The 25396-nt window shown below is 35.3% G+C and overlaps 5 protein-coding genes across 6 annotated transcripts; all 5 read right to left on the reverse strand.

Moving 5' to 3' along the window:
* Positions 1-38: 38 nt before the first annotated feature.
* Positions 39-3721, reverse strand: LOC124445744 (thialysine N-epsilon-acetyltransferase-like). Of its 2 annotated transcripts, none has more exons than XM_046996491.1 (6): positions 3498-3721; positions 2694-2748; positions 2530-2595; positions 1492-1578; positions 1339-1379; positions 39-1168 (listed from the first exon to the last, which is right to left on the reverse strand). In XM_046996491.1, exons 1-6 carry the CDS (start codon positions 3609-3611, stop codon positions 1010-1012), a joined length of 522 nt encoding a protein of 173 aa, XP_046852447.1. In that variant the 5' UTR covers positions 3612-3721; the 3' UTR covers positions 39-1009. The 2 variants fall into 2 exon arrangements, with proteins under 2 accessions (XP_046852447.1, XP_046852446.1); XM_046996490.1 differs by having other exon boundaries at positions 1492-1596.
* Positions 3722-3853: 132 nt separating this feature from the next.
* On the reverse strand, positions 3854-6324 carry LOC124445742. Its single transcript, XM_046996488.1, has 2 exons — positions 4735-6324; positions 3854-4465 (listed from the first exon to the last, which is right to left on the reverse strand). Exons 1-2 carry the CDS (start codon positions 6039-6041, stop codon positions 4024-4026), a joined length of 1749 nt encoding a protein of 582 aa, XP_046852444.1. The 5' UTR covers positions 6042-6324; the 3' UTR covers positions 3854-4023.
* A 2287-nt stretch (positions 6325-8611) lies between these two features.
* LOC124446908 lies at positions 8612-11039 on the reverse strand. Its single transcript, XM_046997792.1, has 2 exons — positions 9497-11039; positions 8612-9227 (listed from the first exon to the last, which is right to left on the reverse strand). Exons 1-2 carry the CDS (start codon positions 10801-10803, stop codon positions 8786-8788), a joined length of 1749 nt encoding a protein of 582 aa, XP_046853748.1. The 5' UTR covers positions 10804-11039; the 3' UTR covers positions 8612-8785.
* A 248-nt stretch (positions 11040-11287) lies between these two features.
* On the reverse strand, positions 11288-14356 carry LOC124445146. Its single transcript, XM_046995853.1, has 3 exons — positions 12652-14356; positions 12185-12365; positions 11288-11398 (listed from the first exon to the last, which is right to left on the reverse strand). The coding sequence occupies exons 1-3, from the start codon at positions 13920-13922 to the stop codon at positions 11288-11290; spliced, it is 1563 nt and encodes a 520-aa protein (XP_046851809.1). The 5' UTR covers positions 13923-14356.
* A 72-nt stretch (positions 14357-14428) lies between these two features.
* LOC124445896 (MBT domain-containing protein 1-like) lies at positions 14429-25363 on the reverse strand. The gene is made up of 16 exons (XM_046996681.1): positions 25281-25363; positions 23860-24008; positions 23177-23338; positions 23040-23085; positions 22752-22930; positions 22623-22653; positions 22252-22358; positions 21392-21656; positions 20811-20899; positions 20139-20382; positions 19889-19977; positions 19010-19250; positions 18622-18704; positions 18318-18544; positions 16289-16434; positions 14429-15187 (listed from the first exon to the last, which is right to left on the reverse strand). The coding sequence occupies exons 2-16, from the start codon at positions 23923-23925 to the stop codon at positions 14670-14672; spliced, it is 2493 nt and encodes an 830-aa protein (XP_046852637.1). The 5' UTR covers positions 23926-24008; positions 25281-25363; the 3' UTR covers positions 14429-14669.
* Between the last annotated feature and the right edge of the window lie 33 nt (positions 25364-25396).

Genomic DNA, 25396 nt, shown 5'->3' on the forward strand with positions numbered 1-25396 from the left:
ACGAAAGTTTTAGAAAATAGTTAAGGACACACAATTAATTCTGCTGCCAAATGACGTCACTGCGTTATTAAAAATTACGTAACAAACAATACAATTAAAAATTCCAAAAAAGGCAATGATTAAGAACAACACTTATTTGAACACTTGGGTACATCACTCAATTGGACATCACTCAATTGGTACATCAATCTAAGCATAAAAACGGCCAATAACATATTAGTCGACATTTCAGTGTTCATGCTTTTTTTTGTGAGGGCCAGCGGACTATCGTTCAAACACCAGTATCTATTTATATCGTAAATAACTTAACCAAGAGTAAAGCTATCTTTTCAACTCCGTTTGAACTTTGCTTGATCATTTACATGTGACTTTTAGGCAGGTTGTATCAAAAACAGAACTATTGAAAATGGCGTATTGTAACAATCCCAATACCTATGAATGTGCTGAGTCCAAGTGCCCCTAACGTATTGTCAGCAACATTCATATATTACTTATCTTTATAACTAGAACAAAACCTTTTCTACTACTCAAAACTTGATGTTACTTCTACGAGCGAAACATGCCCAGTAATGCACCAAAGGGATTGGCATAGTGATGTGATCAGGTATTGAAATTTCATATTACGTCAATTTCTTTGAAGTTCTTTTTTATGATACATCCGGTAGAACATGGGTGTAGGAAGATCGATGATTATGCCTTAGGCCTTAATTTTTCATGATATGCAATGTTAAGTTTTTTAAAATCTATCGTTTTCAATGGATTACAACATGCATATATGAAATATGACTCCTCCCTCCCCAATTATCAATATTCCTACGCCCATGCTGTAAAGCGCTTTCACTTCGCATCAAGCAGCGATGTTCGAATACCATTTGAAAGGAATGATTGAAATCTTCTCTTTCAATAACTGTCCAATGCTATATTGATCTCTGGGGAATGGATGAAAATACTTAAAACAAAAGTCGTGATCACGTGACAGAAACCAACGTTACAAAAAATTAGCAATTTTTCAAGAGTTTGATAGTTTCTTCAAAGTTTCATTAGTGAAAGTGCACTGTCTCCAGTCTTCTTCCACAATTCCCCCGAGCTTTTGATACACCGACTTGGCCATGTTGTTCCAGCTCAACACGTTACAACGGATTTTGGAGAGGCCACTGTCAAGCGACATCTGCATAGAGGATATTGAAGACGCAACAATGTGATCATATACTTACATATTCACAAAGATCTGTTTCAACTTACTCTTAACTTAACTTACTCTTAAAGCTTATCACTCGCATTTAGGAGGTGTATCGTCCAATATGTTACGAAGATATAGGAACAGTGTTGCACAATTACCTTGGCAAAACATTTTATAAACTCCTTTCCTATTCCTCTACCTGTAGTGAACACAAAAAATATCTATGTTTGTAGATGTAGATTGTTCAAGTTAGTACAGTCTTGAGAGTTAAAAGGACTATACTAGAAAGAAAAGATTTTTGGCATTCGAACCTCGGCAGTCAGCTCTGACGAAAATATCTTCAATCCAAAGTGCTCGTCCTTTCCATGTAGAGTAGGAATTGACGTATACCGCATATCCTAAAATGATGTCGCTATCTACAATATAAATTATGAATCTTTGAAAGTCTTCACTCCCCCCCCCCTCACCACACAAATTAATGCAATGTAAATCGCTGTTCTTTTGTTGACATTCAACAAACAACAATTTGAAGAGTTGCAATCTGTTTTGAGAAGCATCGTGTTGTTAAAACCAAAAATATAAAATGACTCATTCACTGAAATAACATGCGCGAAAAATTAGAAATATAAACGCCTGTAGCGAAGATTTTAATGAAAACGGACTATGAAAGACATGACGATGATTGACTGAATATCTACATGAATACCTATATAAAGAGTTTATAACAAATATATAGTCTGCGATGCAGGCCAGTTTATGATTGGTTCGAAATGCAAATCAACACACAAATCTAAAGAGCGATAACGTGTGCTCATTGTACTGTCTCTCGGGTTGTTGGGTTGTGCATTGAAAAGAGATTGAAGATGAAGAAAAGGGGGAACGAAAAATCAGCGTGAATTTAATGAGTGATCACAAACGAAACTACAAGGTCATAAAGTAGGACAATCGTGATATGTTCATCAGTCAAAGCACATTAAAAGTTCTAGACCGTTCAAAAAAGTTACTGAACGCCTGACATAAACTAATCAAAAGAATGACTTAGTTATTGACTTTTCTTTGGCTGCTAATACATGTTTCACAGCTTCTTATTCAACATACATAACTCACTCCAATGACTTCCTCCAATACTTGAGCAAATAAGTATATAAAATAATAAAAAGTATGTAAATTCTTTTCGGTAAATTAATTTTTCCACAAATACTCTGCAATTTCTAGCAACATTCTCTTAAAGTCGATAAGGATATTTTTTATTGCAAAAAGCTTTTTTTTTGCACATCATGGATGTTAATACCAAATCAAACTGTAGACTACAATTAAGATGTTTACTGATCACATGAGGTAAATCTTACCATTTTTGTCTGCAGCGACCAGACATCTAAATGAAGGAGACTCTCCAAAGCCATCTTGTCTGAAAACTACATAGCAAAAATGCTGATTTTATACACAACATTTATCACACATACACGGACACACTTCATTAGACAAGATGAAAAGCTTTGACAAGAATTCTGACCTTCATTGGTGATTTCAACCACAGATTCAGGCTCATTTTCAAACACGGCTAAATCCTATGATATTGAAATCAGAAACACACAGTGTCAAATCAGTGCAACACCATGACAAATTTACGAAAAAATTATCCAATATCGTTGAAGTATGGATTTCTTAGGATGCAAAAAGATATTGCAAAATTCTTATCTGATTTCATCATGAAATCTTGATCAGGATGTTTGTCAAATCTCCTCAATGAATAGATACATCAATAGATAGAATGAAAAGAACTTTGTTGACCCATAATACCTAGTCAATAAAAAGTCAATTTCCATAGAGGGCACACAGTAGTATGTATACTAACAGTTTCTATTTGGGGAATAGTTTTCTGAGATAACTAGAAATGCTAACAGCTGAGGCATTAATCATTAAGTTCTTTTAAAATCTATTGCTTCTTGTAGATTGTGGCATTTACATTCGAATACACCTCCTTGGCCCTCACCTTCCTCCCACCACCACCACATCCACCAACCTAATTATCAAGCATCCATGTCCATGGTCACCAGCAGATATAAATAATGCCAAAAACTATCACTTCTAAAGTTTGCTACCAAAAACCTCTTATCAAATGAAAACATTTACGTGAGAATATGAACAGCACTTCAAATGAAAAAGCAACATTTCAGTTGTACAGTTCACTCAGTGACTCGCTAGTCATGGAGCGCAGCAAATTTTTTAAACAATAAACATATCAGTTTTTCCATTCGACGCTATGTTCCAAGATGCAAACTTTGCAGTTTCCCTGCTCCCATAAATTGTATCATACCTTGATGTACTTCAGAATTGCCTCGCAGTCCTCAGGTTTTGAATTTCTGATGATGTACTCGTCTTTGACAATTACCTCGAGAAGTCGAGGAATATTATCGCACTTGCTTGTCATGAAAGAATTTAAAAATCACCTAAAAGCTAGATTAAGATCGGCTAGGATGCAGTTTTATTAGCAGCTTAGCGAACCCCAATAGATTAAAGATCCGAACGTTTGTTGTTATGAATAAATTATTGGAATTGTCATTGGCTAGCCGAGAGGTTGGGGCTTGGGACGAGTTCATTATGTATTGAACAAGCAACAATCTTAATAACTTTGGGAACTTTCAAGCATTTTATACAAAAACGTCGTGGTCATTGAACGAAACTTTTTTGTAATTACGATGCCTCCCAAAGTAATAATTAGTAATTTTTTAGCATTTTTACATACTTACTAATGTTTTGTAAAGTTTAGACGTTCGTACTTTTTCCAAAACGTCTATTTTATTATTTTCAGGCGTTCCATCTATTCCCATAATCTCATGTAGTCACGGACTGCTAAAAATAACCCACATTTGGTAACAGCATGTTGCTGAATGAAAGCGAAAAAATATTATAAGTGGATTAAGAATATCAGCATATGTATTCAAAAGATCACTAGAATTTTCGCCGGGATTATTTAGCTCCTTTTCAATGTAAAAAGAATTTTGAAACCAAAATGTTAAATTTGTTGCAAGCAAAAACAGCGACATGTTTTTAATGGTCTGTGCGTTCCCATCTTCTTTACTTGACAGACGGCGGACACTGACCAGAATAACTGTCTGTGCAAAATCTTCAAAAATTGCGAGTACATTGTTAAACACTTCGACTGCTTCAATATCTGTGTCTGCATGAAGAGCTAAACGGTAAAAATGAAATCCATTCCAAACAACGATACCAGCCAAACCAAAGTAAAGAAGACTGTCGTCAAGATTGAGTTTTGTTCGCTTACTATAAGTAAAAAGAAAGCAAAATAATGCACTTTTTCTACGAGCCCAATTTTGCAACATGTATTGAAACCTAAAATATGAAACTATATGAAAGTTTAAAAGAGCTAAACTCAAAAAAATAAGTCAATCTTTCATGCTCTTCTTAAAGCTGATCTAAAAAACGCTTACTGTCTTGTAATCAAATATATATTCCTGTGATTTTGACTACTGAAATTGCTTGACATTTGATACGAATCACTAACTCCAAGAAGTAAGTCGCTATGTTCATACCTGTTAAAAGGTTGCGATTGACTGCAAACCTTGATGGCATAGCAAGAAGCAATTTGGGAGATGTAAATAACAATGTTGGCCCATATGTAATAGAGATACCACTTCTTGTCATGGTCAGCGGAATCTGCAGAGGCTAAGAGGAAAGATACAAATACGCAACAGAGAACGACAGCAATCATAAAAGTCAAACCAAGACCTGAAGTCCATCTGTGACGTCGTCCAGATGATATTAGCCGAACAGGATCGTTTGAGTCTGTTACAGATTCTCTATCGTGATTCTCTTCGGTGTGACGAAGACGTATCGCACGTCGTTTAGTCTGGTAAGGCGTTTTCATGTCCGACCACAGTTCATACATCATTCCCGCAACCATGAGTAGATACTCAATGAATAATGGATAGAAATATTTTTCAGTATTGTTTAAATTAATTGCCTGGCAGTACATCAGCTTTTTAGACTTTCTCGATTCATCATACGGATCGTACACTTCTTTACAAACAATCCAAATCCACAAACTTAGGTTAGTGGCCATGATATGCGCAAGACTTAACTGATACATCCGTCCAGAAGATGGCGGCAATTTAGCTTGGTAGAAGTAATTAAGGAACAGTATTTGGCCAGCGATGAAGATAAACTTCGATAAATTAACAAACAAAACAAGGCCTTCGTCGCAACTCCAAGTATTGTATATAATTAAAGAGGAGTAAACCATACTTGATATACCAAAAACATACAAACCCGTTCGAAAATATAAAACAAGACGCCGCTCGTGAATTCTCCACTCTACCTGACCGTACGTCTCATATGCAATGCATAACATGGCAATCAACGTTAGAACCATTATAACAGCTTCAAAGTACTGCACAAACTGATATGGAAATTTTTTTGCCATCAATTCATTATGTTGCCCTTGTTGCACCCATAAATTTAAGACAATCGTGGATGCCATGATTACATAGAAGTACACAATTGCAATATTTGACATCTTGCTCTTTCGATTGCGTGAACGTTTAAATGGCGTTAAAATGATAGAAAATGGAAATAAAATGCACAGTAAAAATCCTTTGATCTTTGAAAGGCACGAGCCATGAAATGCTTCACATATAGCTGCGCAATGCTCGTTCCCAATGGATAAAATCGCTTTCCAGAAACCGTTGCCAGGAATAGTTGATTCATTTAACGGATCGATCAACAGCAAATTGACGGCACCATTTGCTTGAATGGAAATCGCGTCAAGCGAGGAAACAGAGGCGTCTTCATCACTATTGGTTGTCATCGTCTCAATTCTACTTAAATTATCCTCACTCATGGTTCCTCTTTTGCGACGTCTAACAGAATAACAGTACTTGTGCAGACCAACTATATAAATCACAAGCTCTTGTCGACCTCTAAACCTTCAAGTAATTCTATCCAAACGTTAATAAACTCTTATTTAACATGTAAAATAACTCGTCAAATCACGATCCAAAGTCAAACATCACCACAGCAGCCAGCATTGTCTTAAAGCATTTCTGCGAACCGCTAGGTCACAAATTTCGAGAATACGTCAAGCATAAAAATGCCGCGTGATTCCAAAAGTAAATTTTCACTTCCCGGTAAGGCCGGAAAACGGTAAATGATCGATGGTATAAGCATGCGTACTAGAAAATATGCCTTTGGTAAACGGAATAATTACTGTAACGCTTCCGATTTCAACTTTTTTCCGTGGAATTCCTATATCGTTTAACTTTTCAACCAATCGCGTGAGGAAATGTGGAGACATTTTGTAAGATATCCTCTTTTGCATAACTGTTTTTAAAATGTATGCCACAGCACAAGAAAATTGATAAACGGAAAATTTCTTTGATGCATATCGTTACAGTAACCGTTCACCGTTCCGTCTTTACCCTGAAGTGGAATCCATCCTTTAATCATAAAAGATGCGAAATAGTTAAAAGATAAAATCAGTAAAAAGAAACTTTGCGATTTAACCTACAACGCTAAAAAATAACAACCTTGTGAAACAAACATTTACGTAAACCTTCCACTCCTCTTCGTCAGTACCCATCTTAGTAGGTTTTCATAAACGTCGTGGGGACGGAATGCACTCACGTGGGATAATGATGTATATTATTATGACAATCAACATCTCGATTATTGCTGGATGATTAAAGATAATAGAATTCGAGATTTCTCTATTTGAATAGAATTATATAAAGTAAAAGTTATGTTCACCTAAACAGAGAGTAGGTGTTGGGCTAAAAATGACAATAAAAATTGGATGTTTACTTTGACCGTAAAATACATAATTTTTCTTTACAGTTTGAATCCTCTTAACTGTGCTAATTGGTGAAGATGTGTGACATGCTAAGAGAAACAAAAATATTTTGCTAAAGTAGTTTGTTCAGAGTTGCTCATTCATACTTTGTTTTTTTTTAAGTTCCTACTAGATTGTAGCATTTACATTCGTATACACCCCTCGGCCCTCACCTTTCCCCCACCACCACCATCAACCACCACCCTAATTATCAAGCATCCATGTTCATGGCGACCAGCAGATATAAATAATAACGAAAACTATCACTTCTAAAATTTGCTACCATAAACCTCTTATCAAATGAAAACATTTACGTGAGAATATGAACAGCTCCTCAAATTAAAAAGCAACATTTCAGTTGTACAGTTCACTCAGTGATTCGCTCGTCATGGAGCGCAGCAAATTTTTTAAACAATAAACATATCAGTTGTTCCATTCGACGCTATGTTCCAAGATGCAAATTTTGCATTTTCCTTGCTCCCATAAACTGTATCATACCTTGATGTACTTCAGAACTGCCTCGCAGTTCTCAGGCTTTGAACTTCTGACGATGTACTCGTCTTTGACAATTACTTCGAGAAGTCGAGGAATGTTATCGCACTTGCTTGTCATGATAGGATATAATAATCACCTAAAAGCTAGATTACGATCGGCTAAGATGCAGTTTTATTAGCAGCTTAGCGAACCCCAATAGATTAAAGATCCGAACGTTTCTTGTTATCAATTAATTATTAGAATTGTAAATGGCTAGCCGAGAGGTTAGGGTTTGGGACGAGTTCATTATGTATTGAAAAAGCAACAATCTTAATAACTATCGGGAACTTTCAAGCATTTTATACAATAACTTTACTGGGTTACAAGTGGTTACAATGGTTACAACCAACTCAATGGTAACATTCGAAACGGTTGAGCGGTGAACACCAGTGACTGACTGAAAGGTAATCGACTGTAATACCAAATCAGTGTTGCCAGATGAATTTTAAATAAGTTCATGTCGGCATGTTCAAAAGCTCACATATTATCCACCAATGCTCACAAAATTCTTTTTGTTCACAAAAATTCAAAATAAAAATCAAAAGTTCATAAATCTATGAACTTTGTTCACAATCTGGCAACACTGTACCAAATACCAACTGTGACCACGAAGACTGTGGGCACATAGAACAGTAAAGACTGCAGCAAGTTTTTTCGCTGATCAGCGATATTAGGTGTCCGTTACATGATAACATGCGTCAATTTATCTCGAATTTTAATAAATTTGTTGTTTTTGAAAGCCACATTAAATACCGCCTGTATTGTCTAAACTGCTTTTAAAATGACGTAAAGCCGGGAATTCTAGGTCAGTGGTTTTAAACAACTTATAAGTGAAGAGCGCACATATACACATATATACACAATATTTTTACTAGGTCATCCGAATACCATAGGTCAGTCTCGTGCGAGGCAGAAAAGATAATTACTGATGAGATGAGAAACAGGTGTGGAGGTTGAGCTCAGAATTTGGGAGATCATGACTGCCAACTCCCCAAAAAAAGAATGATCATTTTAAAGAACATTTCTAACAAACAAAAACGTCGTGGTCATTGAACGATTTCAAACTTTTTTGTATTTACGATGCCTCAGAAAGTAATAATTAGTAATTTTTTAGCATTTTTACATACTTACTAATGTTTTGTAAAGTTTAGACGTTCGTACTTTTTCCAAAACGTCTATTCTATTATTTTCAGGCTTCCATCTATTCCCAAAATCTCATGTAATCACGGACTGCTAAAAATAACCCACATTTGGTAACAGCATGTTGCTGAATGAAAGCGAAAAAATATTATAAGTGGATTAAGAATATCAGCATATGTATTCAAAAGATCACTAGAATTTTCGCCGGGATTTATTAGCTCCTTTTCAATGTAGAAAGAATTTTGAAACCAAAATGTTAAATTTGTTGCAAGCAAAAACAGCGACATGTTTTTAATGGTCTGTGCGTTCCCATCTTCTTTACTTGACAGACGGCGGACACTGACCAGAATAACTGTCTGTGCAAAATCTTCAAAAATTGAGAGTACATTGTTAAACACTTCGACTGCTTCAATATCTGTGTCTACATGAAGAACTAAACGGTAAAAATGAAATCCATTCCAAACAACGATACCAGCCAAACCAAAGTAAAGAAGACTGTCGTCAAGGTTGAGTTTTATTTGCTTACTATAAGTAAAAAGAAAGCAAAATAATGCACGTTTTCTAGGAACCCACTTTTGCAATATGTATTAAAACCTAAAATATGAAACTATATGAAAGTTTAAAAGAGCTAAACTCAAAAAAATAAGTCAATCTTTCATGCTCTTCTTAAAGCTGATCTAAAAAACGCTTACTGTCTTGTAATCAAATATATATTCCTGTGATTTTGACTACTGAACTTGCTTGACATTTGATACGAATCACTAACTCCAAGAAGTAAGTTGCTATGTATGTACCTGTTAAAAGGTTGCGATTGACTGCAAACCTTGATGGCATAGCAAGAAGCAATTTGGGAGATGTAAATAACAATGTTGGCCCATATGTAATAGAGATACCACTTCTTGTCACGAGCAGCGGACGTCTCCGAGGCCAGGACGAAAGATACAAATACGCAACAGAGAACGACAGCAATCATAAAAGTCAAACCAAGACTTGAAGTCCATCTGTGACGTCGTCCAGATGATATTAGCCGAACAGGATCGTTTGAGTCTGTTACAGATTCTCTATCGTGATTCTCTTCGGTGTGACGAAGACGTATCGCACGTCGTTTAGTCTGGTAAGGCGTTTTCATGTCCGACCACAGTTCATACATCATTCCAGCAACTATGAGTAGATACTCAATGAATAATGGATAGAAATATTTTGCAGTATTGTTTAAATGAATTGCCTGGCAGTCCATCAGTTTTTTAGACTTTCTCGATTCATCATACGGATCGTACACTTCTTTACAAACAACCCAAATCCACAAACTTAGGTTAGTGGCCATGATATGCGCAAGACTTAACTGATACATCCGTCCAGAAGATGGCGGCAATTTAGCTTGGTAGAAGTAATTAAGGAACAGTATTTGGCCAGCGATGAAGATAAACTTCGATAAATTAACAAACAAAACAAGGCCTTCGTCGCAACTCCAAGTATTGTATATAATTAAAGAGGAGTAAACCATACTTGATATACCAAAAACATACAAACCCGTTCGAAAATATAAAACAAGACGTCGCTCGTGAATTCTCCACTCTACCTGACCGTACGTCTCATATGCAATGCATAACATGGCAATCAACGTTAGAACCATTATAACAGCTTCAAAGTACTGCAAAAACCGATATGGAAATTTTTTTGCCATCGATTTATTATGTTGCCCTTGTTGCACCCATAAATTTAAGACAATCGTGGATGCCATGATTACATAGAAGTACACAATTGCAATATTTGACATCTTGCTCCTTCGATTGCGTGAACGTTTAAATGGTGTTAAAATGATAGAAAATGGAAATAAAATGCACATTAAAAAGCCTTTGATCTTTAAAAGGCACGAGCCATGAAATGCTTCACATATAGCCGCGCAATGCTCGTTCCCAATGGATAAAATCGCTTTCCAGAAACCGTTGCCAGGAATAGTTGATTCATTTAACGGATCGATCAACAGCAAATTGACGGCACCATTTGCTTGAATGGAAATCGCGTCAAGCGAGGAAACAGAGGCGTCTTCATCACTATTGGTTGTCATCGTCTCAATTCTACTTAAATTATCCTCACTCATGGTTCCTCTTTTGCGACGTCTGACAGAATAACAGTACTTGTGCAGACCAACTATATAAATCACAAGCTCTTGTCGACCTCTAAACCTTCAAGTAATTCTATCCAAACGTTAATATACTCTTATTTAACATGTGAAATAAATCGTCAAATCACAATCCAAAGTCAAACATCACCACAGCAGCCAGCATTGTCTTAAAGCATTTCTGCGAACCGCTAGGTCACAAATTTCGAGAATACGTCAAGCATAAAAATGCCGCGTGATTCCAAAAGTAAATTTTCATTTCCCGGTAAGGCCGGAAAACGGTAAATGTCGATGGTATAGGCATGCGTACTAGAAAATATGCCTTTGGTAAACGGAATAATTACTGTAACGCTTCCGATTTCAACTTTTTTCCGTGGAATTCCTATATCGTTTAACTTTTCAACCAATCGCGTGAGGAAATGTGGAGACATTTTGTAAGATATCCTCTTTTGCATAACTGTTTTTAAAATGTATGCCACAGCACAAGAAAATTGATAAACGGAAAATTTCTTTGATGCATATCGTTACAGTAACCGTTCACCGTTCCGTCTTTACCCTGAGGTGGAAATCCATCCTTTAATCATAAAAGATGTGAAATAGTTAAAAGATAAAATCAGTAAAAAGAAACTTTGCGATTTAACCTATAACGCTAAAAAATAACAACCTTGTAAAACAAACATTTGCGTAAATCTTCCACTCCTCTTCGTCAGTACCCATCTTAGTAGGTTTTCATAAACACCGTGGGGACGGAATGCTCTCACGTGATGCAATGGTATATATATTATTATGACAATCAACATCTCGATTATTGCTGGACGATTAAAATAATAGAATTCGAGATTTCTCTATTTGAATAGAATTATATAAAGTAAAAGTTATGTTCACCTAAACAGAGAGTAGGTGTTGGGCTGAAAATGATAGTAAAAGTTGGGTGTTTACTTTGACCGTTAAATACATAATTTTTCTTTACAGTTGGAAACCTCTTAACTGTGCTAACTGGTGAAGATGTGTGACATGCTAAGAGAAACAAAAATATTTTGCTGAAGTAGTTTGTTCATCCTCTCATTCTGATGTAATCAAACATGCATGATTATGACGAATCAGTCTTGCTAAAAATAACCCACATGTGGTAAGAGCATGTTGCAGAATGAAAGCGAAAAAATATTGTAAGTGGATTAAGAATGTCAGCATATGTATTCAAAAGATCATCCGACTTCTCTCCGGGATTTTTTAGCTCCTTTTTAATCAAGAAAGAATTTTGAAACCAAAATGTAAAATTTGTTGCAAGCAAAAACAGCGACATGTTTTTAATGGTCTGTGCGTTCCCATCTCCTCTACTTGATAGACGGCGGACACTGACCAGAATAACTGTCTGTGCAAAATCTTCAAGAATTCCGAGTAAATTATTAAACAATTCGATTGCTTTACTATCTTTGTCTGCATGAACAACTAAATAGTAAAAATGAAATGCATTCCAAAGAACGATGCCAGCCAAACCAAAGTAAAGAAGACTGTCGTCAATGTTGAGTTTTGTACGCTTGCTACAGAAGAAAGTATAAACAAAGAAAAAATAATGTACGTTTTCTGGGAACCCACGCTTGCTCTTTGTATAATCAAAGTTTAAAAAAACTCAATTCTAAAAGTAACTCGATGTTTCAAGCACTTTTTTAAAACTGATCTAATAAGTTCGTGCTGCATCTTGTGATCAACTTTCCCTTGTTTTTGGTGCATGCTTGTATATTAAAACGAATGTGATTTCGACTACTGAAATTGCTTGACATTTGGAACGAGTCACTAACTGTATGAGGTACCTCGCTATGTTCATACCTGTTAAAGGGTTGCGATTGACTGCAAACCTTGATAACATAGCAAGCAGCAATTTGGGAGATGTAGAAAACAATGTTAGCATATATGAAATAGAGATACCACTTCTTGTCATGGTGAGCGGAATCTGCAGAGGCCAACAAGAGAGATATAAATGTGCAACAGAGAATGGCAGCAAAAAAAAGAGTAACAGCAAGACACCAATCCCTTCTGATATCTCGCGGCAATATCGTTCTAAGAGAAAGATTTGAGTTCGACTCGAATTCTCTATCGTGATTCTCTTCGGTGTGATGAAGACGTATCGCACCTCGTTGTGTCTGGTAAGGCATTTTCATATCTGACCACAGTTCATACACCATTCCAGCAACTATGAGGAGATACTCAATGAATAATGGATAGAAATATTTTTCAGTATGAGACAAATGAATTGCCTGGCAATCCATCGGCTTTGTGTCATCAAACGGATCGTACACTTCTTTACAAACAACCCAAATCCACAAACTCAGGTTCGTGACCATGATATGTGCAAGACTTAACTGAAGCTTCCAGTCACGAGATGGCAATTTGGCTTGGTAGAAATATTTCAGGAACATAATTTGGCTGAGAATGAAGACAAACTTGCATGCATAAACCAAGACCGAAAGGTCTTTTCCGCAACTCCAAGCATTGCACATCTTTAAAAATGAGTAAACCGAGCTAGACATGCCAAAAATGTACAGACCCATTTGAAAATAGAATACAAGGACTTTGTCGTAAGTCTTCCATTCTACACGTCCGTGCGTCTCGAATGCGATGCAAATAATGGGAATCAATGTTAGACCCATCATAGCAGCTTCAAAGTACTGCAAAGCACGATACGAGGATTCTTTTTCCTTCGCATTATTATGCGGCTCCAATTGGACCCACAAATTTAAAACAATCGAGCATGTCATGAATACATAGAAGTACACTATGGCAATTTGTGTCACCTTGCGTTTCTGACTACACGTACGTCTAAATGGTGTTAAAATGATAGAAAATGGTAATAAAATGCACATTAAAAAGCCTTTAATCTTTAAACAAAACGAGCCATGAAATGCCTTACGTATAGCGTCGCAATGCTCAATTCCAATGAACATAATCGATTTAAAAAAACCGTCACCAGGAGCTGATTCGTTCACCTGTTCGTCATTGTCATTTGATGGAATAGCAGGAACGACATGAGATGAAACAGAGACAAATTCTTCACTGTCTGTTGTTATCGTCTCGATACTGCTCAAGCTATCGTGATTCATAGTTCTGTTTTAAAACATCTCATACATGAATTCTTATTGTGTCGACTAAATCTAATCTCGAACACTGGTCTATCTTCTTGGAGTATATGCTGCCAGGTAATTGTTTTCTTAATATTTTGACCATTTATAACTAAAAATGACTGAAATGAAGGCATTAACATTTTTGTGTCAATTGCTCTGTACTTTTATCAACTCAACATACTTTATAACAAAAGATAGCTAAATATATCGGAATATAACAAGGAAAACAACGGGATATTGCAATCGTCACAACGCCAACTGTGGCATTGCCGAATACAAGTATAACAGAATTTTCATGATTTTGTTGAGTAACAATGAAGCGTTTCGTGATCATAAAAATACGACGTATGCATCGGCACCTTTCATATTTATATAAAACGAGAGCTATACCCGAAGAATGTATGCAAGCTGGGGCACCTTAAAATCAAATTCGGAAAGTGAGAGACGCTTGACGCAACAAACAGCAAAAAAATTGACTCTCATGATTTGTTTGAAAAAATAAATCTCAGCGTTAAACATTCTATTGTGAACTTTAAAAATACTCAGACAACATATTGAAAATATATAATACTCTGCCTACGCTGACCAATATTCACTTGACACAAAACGCTTTTCGGCTTGTAGAGTTGTCGAGTATCCAACGAGTAGAGTGAAAAAACCAACTTCTATTTACATTTGTGAGTTGAAGCTCATTCAAAAATCAGAAGTCAACGTGATATTTTACAGTCAGTGTACATCATCATTAAATAGGTTAGCTGTTTGGTGACCAAATTCTGCCAAGTTTAGCTCTAATTCACTAGTCTGTTTTTCGCGACAAGTGTCGCATTGTTCAGTAGGATATTTCACATTTGCAAACACGTTAGGACAACATTTAAGTAGTTGGAATACTCGCTCGATATTCGGTCGGATCATGTCAACTTTCGACGCAATTTTCACGCGTCTCATAATTCGCTTGTCGGTCTTCGTCTTCATTTCAATGCAGACAGTCGCTGCTAAATCTAAGTCACTGTGCCGCTTGGTTTGGTAAAATTCGTGACAAAATAGTTCAAGAACGCTTTTGGGATTCTCACTGGAACTAACCAGTAGCTGTAGGCATTTGCGCACGATGTTATTTTTGTCGGAACCTCCGAGGACGCCTTTCACTGTATCTGGAAGCTTTAGAAGTTTGGCAGCGTTGAGATGAGGACCACAGCAACATCGTCTGTTCACAAAGTACATGCCTTCTGGGTGCAATGGTGTTTTCACTGTCGAAATAAATAAATACTATTTTTCATTTGAACTTAGCTAGAGTATTTCTTGCAATCTGATTTGTTGCGCCATCAGGCAAGTGAAAAATATCTCCTCGCAAAGAAAGTGTCCTTTTTCATACAAATAGATAAGACGAGACGAAAAACTTTTTTTCGACCAGTTTCAGTGCATATTCTTATTTAAAATTCATCCATCACAAACAGGGTTTAAGAAATGTTATAAACTGTTTAAGGGCATGTCGTACATGCCTTCACTCAACTTCAAAATCATCCCCAACCTTTAACCATGGCAACTTTTTGCCTTACAAATACTCCAAAAAATTATCAATAAAAATTTATTTAAACATATGTAACTACATACTGATAACAGCAGTTTTTTTTTAAAAATATGAGCATTGTACATCAATTATGTGCACACGGTTAAGTTCATCAGCGTTTTCTGGTAACGTGTGAGCTAAAAAAGTTACTTGTTTAGCTTGACTTGGCTACCTATAGCACACATTGGTTAAATTTTTAAGATAAGAATGATCACAAAAATACTACCATATGTTATTTTATACATATATTTTATATTACATTATTTTATATCTCCTATAATGACATCATTCCATTAAAGAATATCAGGAAATTTTATGTATAATATCATCAAAAATTTTTATATAGCTATATTATGTAATATTACATACTAAATATTATACGACCCTAGTATTTTTTTAATTTTATCGTTTTGATCATCATTGGCGTTTTTCCACAACAAAAATGGCAAAACAACTTAGGTGAAAATATTCCAAGCAACAATCGACCACGAATCAAAATATTTTTTGCCGACATCGTTTTCATCACGTTTTCGTGAGAACGACACAGAAAAACGAGACTTTGGTGATAGGTATTTCAGAAAAAAACGCTGGACAACGCGACCACGTTCATAATGTGGACTATAGTAAAGCATTGAAATTCTCTAAACATAAAATTTTCAATTTAGAAACAAGCTTATCTTAAAGATAGTAAATTTCTTGACGAATATCTCGATTACAAACAGCTCTGCATACAGTGATGACTTCAAAAATTAAAATTCAACCTGAAGACGTTCACACGAACCTTGTTTCACTTTGTTTATCTGCTCGTTTTTCAATGGTTTTGATACTTGATGTGTAGTTGATCCGCTAATATTGTATCCTGATTGTCCTTTAACGCTACTTTTCCGATATTGATAATCAGGCTGTGTGTATGGATCTGGTCTTGGCCTAAAATATTAAAAAAAAATAGTAAAAATTACGCAAGGTAAGTAAAAAGGTCTTCAGATGAAACCCATTCAAAGGGAAAAAACAATTAGCTAGACTGCAGTATAGCGGACACCCGAGCGCAGGCTCGTTTTTGGTTAGGATTACATGGTTAGGGTTTGGGTTAGGGTTAGCGTCCAAGGTGTCCGCTAAACTGCAGTAGTCCCAAACCCATGAAAGACTCTCAAATTAATTACACACTACGCTTAGGACCAAAGGCAATGAAATTACACAATCCGATCAGATTAATTCCACATCTTCGTTCCATTTGGAGCTTTGAGCGGCCTTTGGTTGAGATCGCATTTCATTTATCAGAAAGAGCGTGTTTTTAGAGAGCATTTAAAAAGTTCTCGTTTAACCTTAACAATTTCATCGTGGATCACGAGTATCAAGAGCACAGAGGAAGCTCCATGCTCATTTCGAAGATTAAAGTCGACAGATAAAATCATAAATCAAAATTTTATTTCTAATTACTTTTGTGCTATCCATCCCTCAAATTTACACTAGCAGCTAAACTCGCGTCAGACCCATTTTAACAAATTCATTGTAAAAATAATCGCTATATATATATATTACACAGTTTACGTTTCATGCGCCGTGAAACTCCACTCTAACTCTGACTATTAATCCGAATCACTCACTTTGTAAAACTGTGTAAACTCCTCAACTTTTACAGTAGCTTAAATAATATTCCACCACGTTATTTAATTGTTACATGGGAAACGACATTGACACAATTACCAAAATGGAAACGAACATAAAATTATGGAATTTGCATTTAATGTTAAGTACGTACCGCTACAATAAAATTAAGAGCCTTTCTTTTAATTAAGCACGTTACACTATTTCATACCTACATGCATGAAACAAGTATACTCCCGCAAATACGAGCAGAGGCGTAGAATGTTTGGCTTTCCTTACTAGGTATGCTTTTAACTCGTATTTCTGGCAATGGCAAAGCAAGCCCAAATGCCCATTATGTAGGCAAACTTTAAAACAGAATTTACCATTGAAATGAATTTCAGGCATTCTGAAGAATGACTAAAAATGGGACAGGCTCCGCTTTTTTTGTACAAAAGCAACTCGTTACCGTAATCAGTTTTATGATTACGTTAATTTAATTTATATAAGTAGTTATTATTTTTCAATTTATCAAGTTAATAGTTACATTTTATTTACAATTAGATAAAGCACATCTCGCCTTTGTTTAGTGTGGACTGAAGACTACAAAATGCATTCTATTTGTTTAGCGCTGCTGGGAGCACGATATGTTAAGAGAGAAAGTAAGTTTAACAAGTTAATATGTTATATATTAAAGATGATAAATCATTATGTGATGCATATATTACGAGACGCTACTTTCGGTTATTTGCATTTGTACAATACCAGAACAAACAACGAATCAAAATTCCTAATTTTACTTGTGAGTAAAATTTTTCGGGAAAAATAAAGCTTGCACAATACGTCAATTAACGTTCAAGTGTAGAGCAGGGGTCGGTTGCTCGAAGCCTGGATAGCGTTATCCATTGGATAACAAGTTTTTTTTAACTTTTATAAACCTTTTAAAAAGCAAGAAGTATAAGATTCGAACTGAACAATCGCTAAAATAAAATATTGTTTCGAAGATTACGAGATTTCTTTGTCTTTAGAAAAGTATAAACACCTTTTTTGCAAGTTTGAAAATTTTTGCTATCAAATGGATTACGCTATCCAGGCTTCGTGCAACCGGCCCCAGGGGTTTGGGGCCAACATCTTTTCATGGGAGATTCGCCGCCGTTCCAGTTTTATAAAGCTCCTGCACCACACTTTAAGTCAATTCTTCAAAATAAATTATTAATCCTAGTTACCCTGGAGGTTGGAGCGGGTGACCAGTTATTTCGCAATATCCAACTGGAAACAAATCGAGAGAGTCCATATCCAAGTACTGGTCATAGGTTACATCCCAGCCATCGAAATGAATCTTCAGTAATGGACCTCGCACGTCGACAACAGTTGCTGGACAAACCAATGCGGGCTCGCGTAAGTCCACAGCCTCCAATTTCATGCCCGGTTTGAAGAGATTATCGGAACGATGCTAAAATAAACGAAGAGGCTTTATTATTATATCTGCATGAAAGCTCGGAAAACACGTTGAACACGAAATTTGCTTACGGATTGAAAAAGATATGCGGAAGCTCGTCTTCCATTGGTATTGCCACAATAGCTGTCCCAGTCAAATGGTTTTTTTGGGTAATCTATAAAAGATATTATGTACATAAACACATAGGATGGCGTTCAGTCTTTCACAGTAAAGAAAACATTGCAAACGACGTCATTATTCAGTTCCTCAAAACATTTTTAGTTATTGTTCAAAATATTAAGGCATCAATCTTTTCATCTTCTTTTTTAGGTTGAATGAGTTTCGATAATTAAAGTTCCTCCACAGCTAACTTTCAAATTTTAAAGACCGAGAAGATAAATTATAGCGATATTAAAGATATTATGTCATATATAATTGATGAATAATTGCAATATAATAACATTTATACTACATAATAACCTCTTGGTGGCGTTAGTTCAATGCCGTGGGCCTCGCACCATCCAGGTGGAAAAATATTCCTCGAGTTGGCGTGAAAGCAGAAATACGCAGCTTGCGAATCGATGCCAGCGATGAAGTAATTGTACTTAAGTTCCTTGATTACAGTTAGCACACAAATCTGATTTGGAACGTAGGGGTTGATGCCTTCAAATTTCATTCCAACTTCGAATGCATACGGACCTTGCGCAGTACCAGTTGCATCCTAAAATTAATAACGATGTACAACGATGTATAACGATGTACAACTTAGTTTGACGTCAGTAATAAAAAATCGTTTGCTTACCCTAAATTTGATCGACACAAAGTTATTTATGAACATAGCTATGCATGCAAGTACATGCCCACTTTCCTACTAAAGCCGTAATACATTATAACTATATGCAAACTTTCCTATGAAGGTACATTTTACTCACATTTACATGACGACCCTTATTAAAGTACTTATGAGTACAAATACGTACGTGCGAACATTTTTACGAAGGTATTTCAGCACATATTTACATGGCGACCTTATTAAAGTACTTATGCGTACAAATACTTACGTGCCAACATTTTTACGAAGGTATTTCAGCACATATTTACATGGCAACTTCGTTGAAGTACTTATGCATACAATTACAAATATCCCAAACTATAGCTGTATGCCAACTTTCCTACTAACGAACATAGAACTATGTACATAAAACTTTTCTATAAAAGTCCTTACGCATACAATTACAAATATCCCAAACAATACCTATATGCCAACTTTCCTACTAACGTACATACGACTACGTACATACAACTTTTCTATAAACGTTCTTATACATAGACGACTACATGACAATATTCCTAAAATACCTCGGAAAAAATTTCCTGTGGTGCATCGCGATCTTGGGCGAGGATTTTTTCGATCAATTTGTTCCACTCAGAAATGCTGTTTTTCCAGCCTTCAAACAGAGAAAGTTTCGTAAACAAAACTAGACTGATTTCTGAATTGTAATGAGAATGCAAGTATACTTGGTTTTCTTTGCTATGAGAGAAGGGTATCAAAAAACAGGAAAATAACTTATGTACGCACATGGCAATGAATATACCATCATAACTATACCTATTGGTGGTCTTAATTGATGACCAACGAGAGAAGACCATCCAACAGGGTGGATATCGGTAGAATAATAATGACACCAGAAATCTTCAGCAATGTCCGGATCCAAGCCATCGTAACGTAAACGTAGACGGTCGCCTACGACATCAACAATTGTTGCTACACACATTACCGAGTAAAGATTCTTGCGATCAGCCACCTCGACTTTCATTCCAACTTTGAAGCGATTGTGGGGTATTTCTTGTACCTAAAGATACAAAAGGTACATAGTCAAATTGGACATTAAACTAGATGATACAAAATAATTACGTTTGAACATCTTTGAACGTAAAGAAATTTAAAATAGTAATGCTAAATTGGAGCACAGTTACAATTTTAGTGGGTACTAATTTATAAACTTGTTTAAGTCTGGACAATGAGTTGAAATCCAATCATCCTAGATACACTCATTTTTAACTTTAATACTTTACTAACAGTGGACGTTTATAGATAAAAATCAAAGTCTTTCTCATTTATTTAAAACCCTGACTGTCGGTATACGTAGAACTTGAACCCTCCAGCTGCATTGATTTAAATCCGAAAACGAAGAGCTAGCTATCGTAAGTAGACACAAAACAAAACTTGAATTTGAGAGTTACCATTATCAGTTTGCAAATTCGGAAAGTGTTCACAGACCTTTTGAAGAAAATCGGCCGAGAATGTCTTCGCACCAGATAGACGTTTAAACAGGTATTCCTGCCAATTGGTTATTCGCGTCTTTATAGCTGAAATACATGTTTTCCATAGAGCTATGTTAACATTTAAAGTAAACGTAAAAACTCATGAAACTGGAATAGAACAGTCACGCTAAGGTAAACATACATAGAAAGCAGCATTGAGAAACAACACAACATTATAAAACGTATATTGAATGGTGCAAAGGTAGATGGTACAGGCATAAGGTGTACGCGAAAATTGCAAAAGAGCAGGTTTTATTGCAAATCTGAAAAAATGGCATTGTGAGTTAAATATCACACGAATACAAATGAAAACGAAAAAAAGTGATTTAAATATTGTGTGAACATGAAAAACGCTGATTAGCTCTGTTTTTCTGAAGGTCATCAGTTCGGTACATAGCTAACATCCCGCTCATGAAATTTCATAGTTCAGATAACAGACGAGGTCTAATTGTGACAGTAAAACCTGCCCTCCGTCTCCAAGAACCTGATTGTGAAAACGATGTTTTTAAGAAACATATGAATTCCAATAATTATCACCTTGCGGGGGTATTAGTGGTTTGTTGATCCTGGCACACCATCCAACTGGATGTATATCAGGATTGCGAAGATCGAACCAGAAATCAGCACTATCGCTTTCATTATAACCTTCGTATCGAAGTAACGCCTTAAAATGCTTGAAGTTTATAACGGAGGCGACCCAGAACGTAGTATTTTCAGCATTATTAAAGCTTTCCATGCCATTGTTTATAACTTCCACTTTCATTCCGATGTGCACATCTTTTAAGCACGACATGACTTGAGCCTGAAACATTTATTCAATTTAAAATTCTGTTGGCCGTCTATTGTATTTAATCATACATAGGTACGTGCATCAATTGTAATCACCAAACAAAAATCAAATACTCCGACAAACATTGAAACGAACCATACAGGAAATCATACTGAGTAATTATCTTATGATAAATCCTGGCTGACACAAGGCTGGAGTAAAGTTTTGAATACACCTCGCTTAACTGTTGAATATACTTCAAAACCACAGAATGCTTATCACATATAGAAAGACATCTCCAACAACTTTTTGTAAGCACTAAATCACACGGATATGTCACATATCCTGGACAGTAAACAAATTAAAGATAATTGCTGCACTAGATAGTATTTTGTATAAGTCTTCTGTCTTTCATATAGAATGTAGTGCATTTATGGTACAGGGGGAAAACAATTACAAATGTCGAAGAAGAAGACATTTTGTGTGTGAGTATTCTATTTCAAATTCAAAATTTTTCATCTATTTTACAAAAATCAGACTTTTATTAAGACAAAGAAATGGAGTTTTGTCTATTTTTTGTCCAAGTTGGAATTTTAGTTCACATAAAGCAAAATACTTGGAAACTTACATGTCGAAAACATGTGGACGGGGCAGCTTTTCCATTGCAGGTTTTTAAGTATTCAGACCAAACAAATCGTTTCTTTTGCCAGTCATCTCCCATGACAACATCTGTAACTGAAATCCCAAGAAAACAACTTCAAGATGCAAGCAGCAAAATAACTCCTATATCAATCTGGCTATTTTGATAAAAGAAACATTTGCCGAAGCGTGTTTCTTTTCAATTTATCATTCCTAATTGTATTGATGCATAGCTAAAATTTACTTAATTGACAATTTAACAAAACTTCAATTGAGGTAAGTTATGTAATATCACAACTGACTAAAAATAACTTGTGTCAACATGCAAGTGTTAAATATTCCAATCATTCCTTAACATACTTTGTGGTTTCATCACAGCAACTTCCTTCACCTGAAATGATGAAATGTACAAAATTACAATAAAAGAGCATTTTTTATATTTTCCAGTAATATGACACGGTAAAGAGTGCCAAAGTGTTCATAACAAACCTTTTTATTAGGAGTAGCTTTTCGAATATTTTTTCGCTTTGATGGAGTTGACCGATCTGTTTTCCTCTTTTTTATGTTTGAAGCTGAATATTTTTTGGCACATTCCACCTTACAAAATCTTTTCGACTTTGAAAAGAAATGTTCCTTGATTCCATAAAATCCACAAAACTCACAATTACCTTAAAAGAGTCAGAATATCTGAATTCAATTCTTATGCTCTGAATGCAATAAAAGTATCATAATGTGGAGAGATGCATCAGTGAAGAATGATAAACTAATCCTACTTACCCATAATAGGTGCTGGTATGGGAGCCGTGGTTTCTTCTTTTGAATTCTGAAGAACAATTGAAATCCATAACTTGTTTACCACAGTCTATTGTTTCACATAAGACATATATGTATATTCATTAACTTCATAGACTTACAATCTCTTCAGGAGCTTTAGGCATCTTGGTATTTTTCAATTGATTATTACTCGATGATAAATTTGATTCTGAATCAGCACCAGAATTTTCTTTTGATTGAACTTCTTCTTCACCATAAAAGCCAAGCATTTCGGCAGTGTTTTCACATTTTTGACCAGCTACCTACATAGCCATTTCAATGGTATTACATGATTGTTGATTGATTGAAAAGCGTATTTTCTCACTATTGCAACAAAAGGTTATTTTCTCACAATCAACAATTACAGAATGCATACATTACAAGATGCATGTGTACTTACTGAATTGTCTTAAAATATTTGATTGTAGGACAAAACAAAGTAGAAACATAGCACCATTGCAAATTGCACATGGCCTTGATAGTATTTGCATGACAATTGCTTGAAATCTTTGTATTGCTGATAAATTAAGAAATTTCTAACTGTACAATTTCATAGCCTCTAATACTGTTATATTAATCGTCTACAGTATGTAATACCATTTTAAAAATTTTCTTTGGGAGGAAGTGCACCCTGCACCTCATAAAATCCACCCCTGGCTTTCAATTTTAACCTGTGTAATGACATGTGCATTGAAAAAGATTTTTGTACGTTTTTCAGTAAAAACAAATTATAACCGACAAAAATTTCTTAGGGTTTACATTTTGACTAAAGTAATTATCTTACTAGTGAATTTTGGTCTCCCACTGAAGAAGAAAGAAATTCTGTATGATTAACATCCATTGATTCCATAACTCTTGTCAATCAAAAGTGCACATGCTTCAGCTTGGCACAAATGATTGACAAACATACATGAAAGTTTCGGGTCAAAATATCTGAAAAAGAAATTAATATATGCATACAACAAATATTAATATAACAGGCAAAATTATATATTAACATTTACTACAATGAACAAGAATTTGGTTTGGTGTGTGACTGTGTGTAGTGACAACATACACACTAACCCAACTATTGTTGTGCCTTTGTCCAAAGATTTGAATAGGGTTAGGGTGAGGATTACAAACATATAGCACAAGATACGTATGTGAATTAATTTCATTAAGGGAAAGTGAGGCACTTGAGGTGGAATGTTTTATTACAAAAACATACACTACAAAAGCTGGTCCCAGAATGTAGAGCATCCTCAAATTTTAGGGGTGGTGTGAACACTGGAATAGCATGAATGTGCTTTAGTGAATACTTGTGCCACTCACAAACTATTTGCATACAATTAGGGTTCATAATATGAACATACAGCATATGATATACGTATGATACATCCTTTAAAGCATTCAATGAAAATCATGTTTGACTAACAGAAACAATTATGCTCAAAGTAACATACGATAATGAAAGAAGTATGATTCCCAAAGATTTGCAATGTTCTTCACTAAATACGTAACTTGACAAAAGCACAAAAGAAATTCTTCCTAGGGTAGTAAGAAATTTTCTCTGTATTGTCACACCCATGGATATCCCTACCATTTTTTCATAACAAATAACATGAAAGGAAAGAATTGCAGTCAAAAAACTCAATAAAAAGTTTATAAAAATTACTATAGTATCAAGTATACATAACACAACATAGTAACATTGAACATATAATTTTTGATAGACTGCTAAATTTTTGATACACTACTAAATATTTGATAAACGCCTTTGAAAGGGGTTTTTGAGTGACTATGATGATAGATCTGAATTTTAGTTGGGTACACTTGAGGGTTGAATACTAAACATGATAATTATATGTTAAGAACAATTATACTATGAACTAGTTAATTACAAAACAGTGAATTCAAGTTATTCAACATCCCCAAAGAACTGTTATTTTCGAGTAAACTGTAAGTATATCTCATGTTTGATTGTATTTTTTATGATCCAGGTTATTTTACAGAAGGTACTGACACATAAACCAAATTTGTTAGATCGCATATTAGAACATGAAATATCCTAAATTATATTCTTTTTTTGTCAAAGGATGAAATTTAAAAATGATTCATTCATCGTTGAAAACTAGGTATACCTTGATTTCATTTCATGAATTTTAATTATATAGATCTAGAGTGATGTTTTGACTTAAATGAGTGGATTTTTAAAAAACTCACCAGGTCATTTGTTTTACTTTTGTGTTCTTTACTGACGCCGACGCCATACTTCGATTTTCAGATAAACTTTACACGCAGGCATGCAGGCAACAAGCTGGCCTTGCATGTAGAAGGCA

Source organism: Xenia sp. Carnegie-2017, unplaced genomic scaffold (assembly GCF_021976095.1).
Source record: "Xenia sp. Carnegie-2017 unplaced genomic scaffold, XeniaSp_v1 HiC_scaffold_22, whole genome shotgun sequence".
NCBI lineage: Eukaryota > Metazoa > Cnidaria > Anthozoa > Malacalcyonacea > Xeniidae > Xenia > Xenia sp. Carnegie-2017.

Excerpts from the sequence above, each read along its gene's own strand:
- LOC124445744 (XM_046996490.1), bottom strand. The coding sequence starts at position 3,611 with ATGACAAGCAAGTGCGATAATATTCCTCGACTTCTCGAGGTAATTGTC. Across the intron at positions 2,749-3,497 it reads CAATTCTGAAGTACATCAAG|GATTTAGCCGTGTTTGAAAA; the intron begins GTATGATACAAT and ends TCAATATCATAG. Across the intron at positions 1,380-1,491 it reads CGTCAGAGCTGACTGCCGAG|GTAGAGGAATAGGAAAGGAG; the intron begins GTTCGAATGCCA and ends TGTTCACTACAG.
- LOC124445742 (XM_046996488.1), bottom strand. The coding sequence starts at position 6,041 with ATGAGTGAGGATAATTTAAGTAGAATTGAGACGATGACAACCAATAGT. Across the intron at positions 4,466-4,734 it reads CAATCGCAACCTTTTAACAG|TAAGCGAACAAAACTCAATC; the intron begins GTATGAACATAG and ends TTTTACTTATAG.
- LOC124446908 (XM_046997792.1), bottom strand. The coding sequence starts at position 10,803 with ATGAGTGAGGATAATTTAAGTAGAATTGAGACGATGACAACCAATAGT. Across the intron at positions 9,228-9,496 it reads CAATCGCAACCTTTTAACAG|TAAGCAAATAAAACTCAACC; the intron begins GTACATACATAG and ends TTTTACTTATAG.
- LOC124445146 (XM_046995853.1), bottom strand. The coding sequence starts at position 13,922 with ATGAATCACGATAGCTTGAGCAGTATCGAGACGATAACAACAGACAGT. Across the intron at positions 12,366-12,651 it reads CAATCGCAACCCTTTAACAG|CAAGCGTACAAAACTCAACA; the intron begins GTATGAACATAG and ends TTTCTTCTGTAG. Across the intron at positions 11,399-12,184 it reads TTGCACAGACAGTTATTCTG|GATGGATTTCCACCTCAGGG; the intron begins GTCAGTGTCCGC and ends TTATGATTAAAG.
- LOC124445896 (XM_046996681.1), bottom strand. The coding sequence starts at position 23,925 with ATGGAATCAATGGATGTTAATCATACAGAATTTCTTTCTTCTTCAGTG. Across the intron at positions 19,251-19,888 it reads CACAGGAAATTTTTTCCGAG|GATGCAACTGGTACTGCGCA; the intron begins GTATTTTAGGAA and ends TATTAATTTTAG. Across the intron at positions 18,545-18,621 it reads CCGCATATCTTTTTCAATCC|CATCGTTCCGATAATCTCTT; the intron begins GTAAGCAAATTT and ends CGTTTATTTTAG.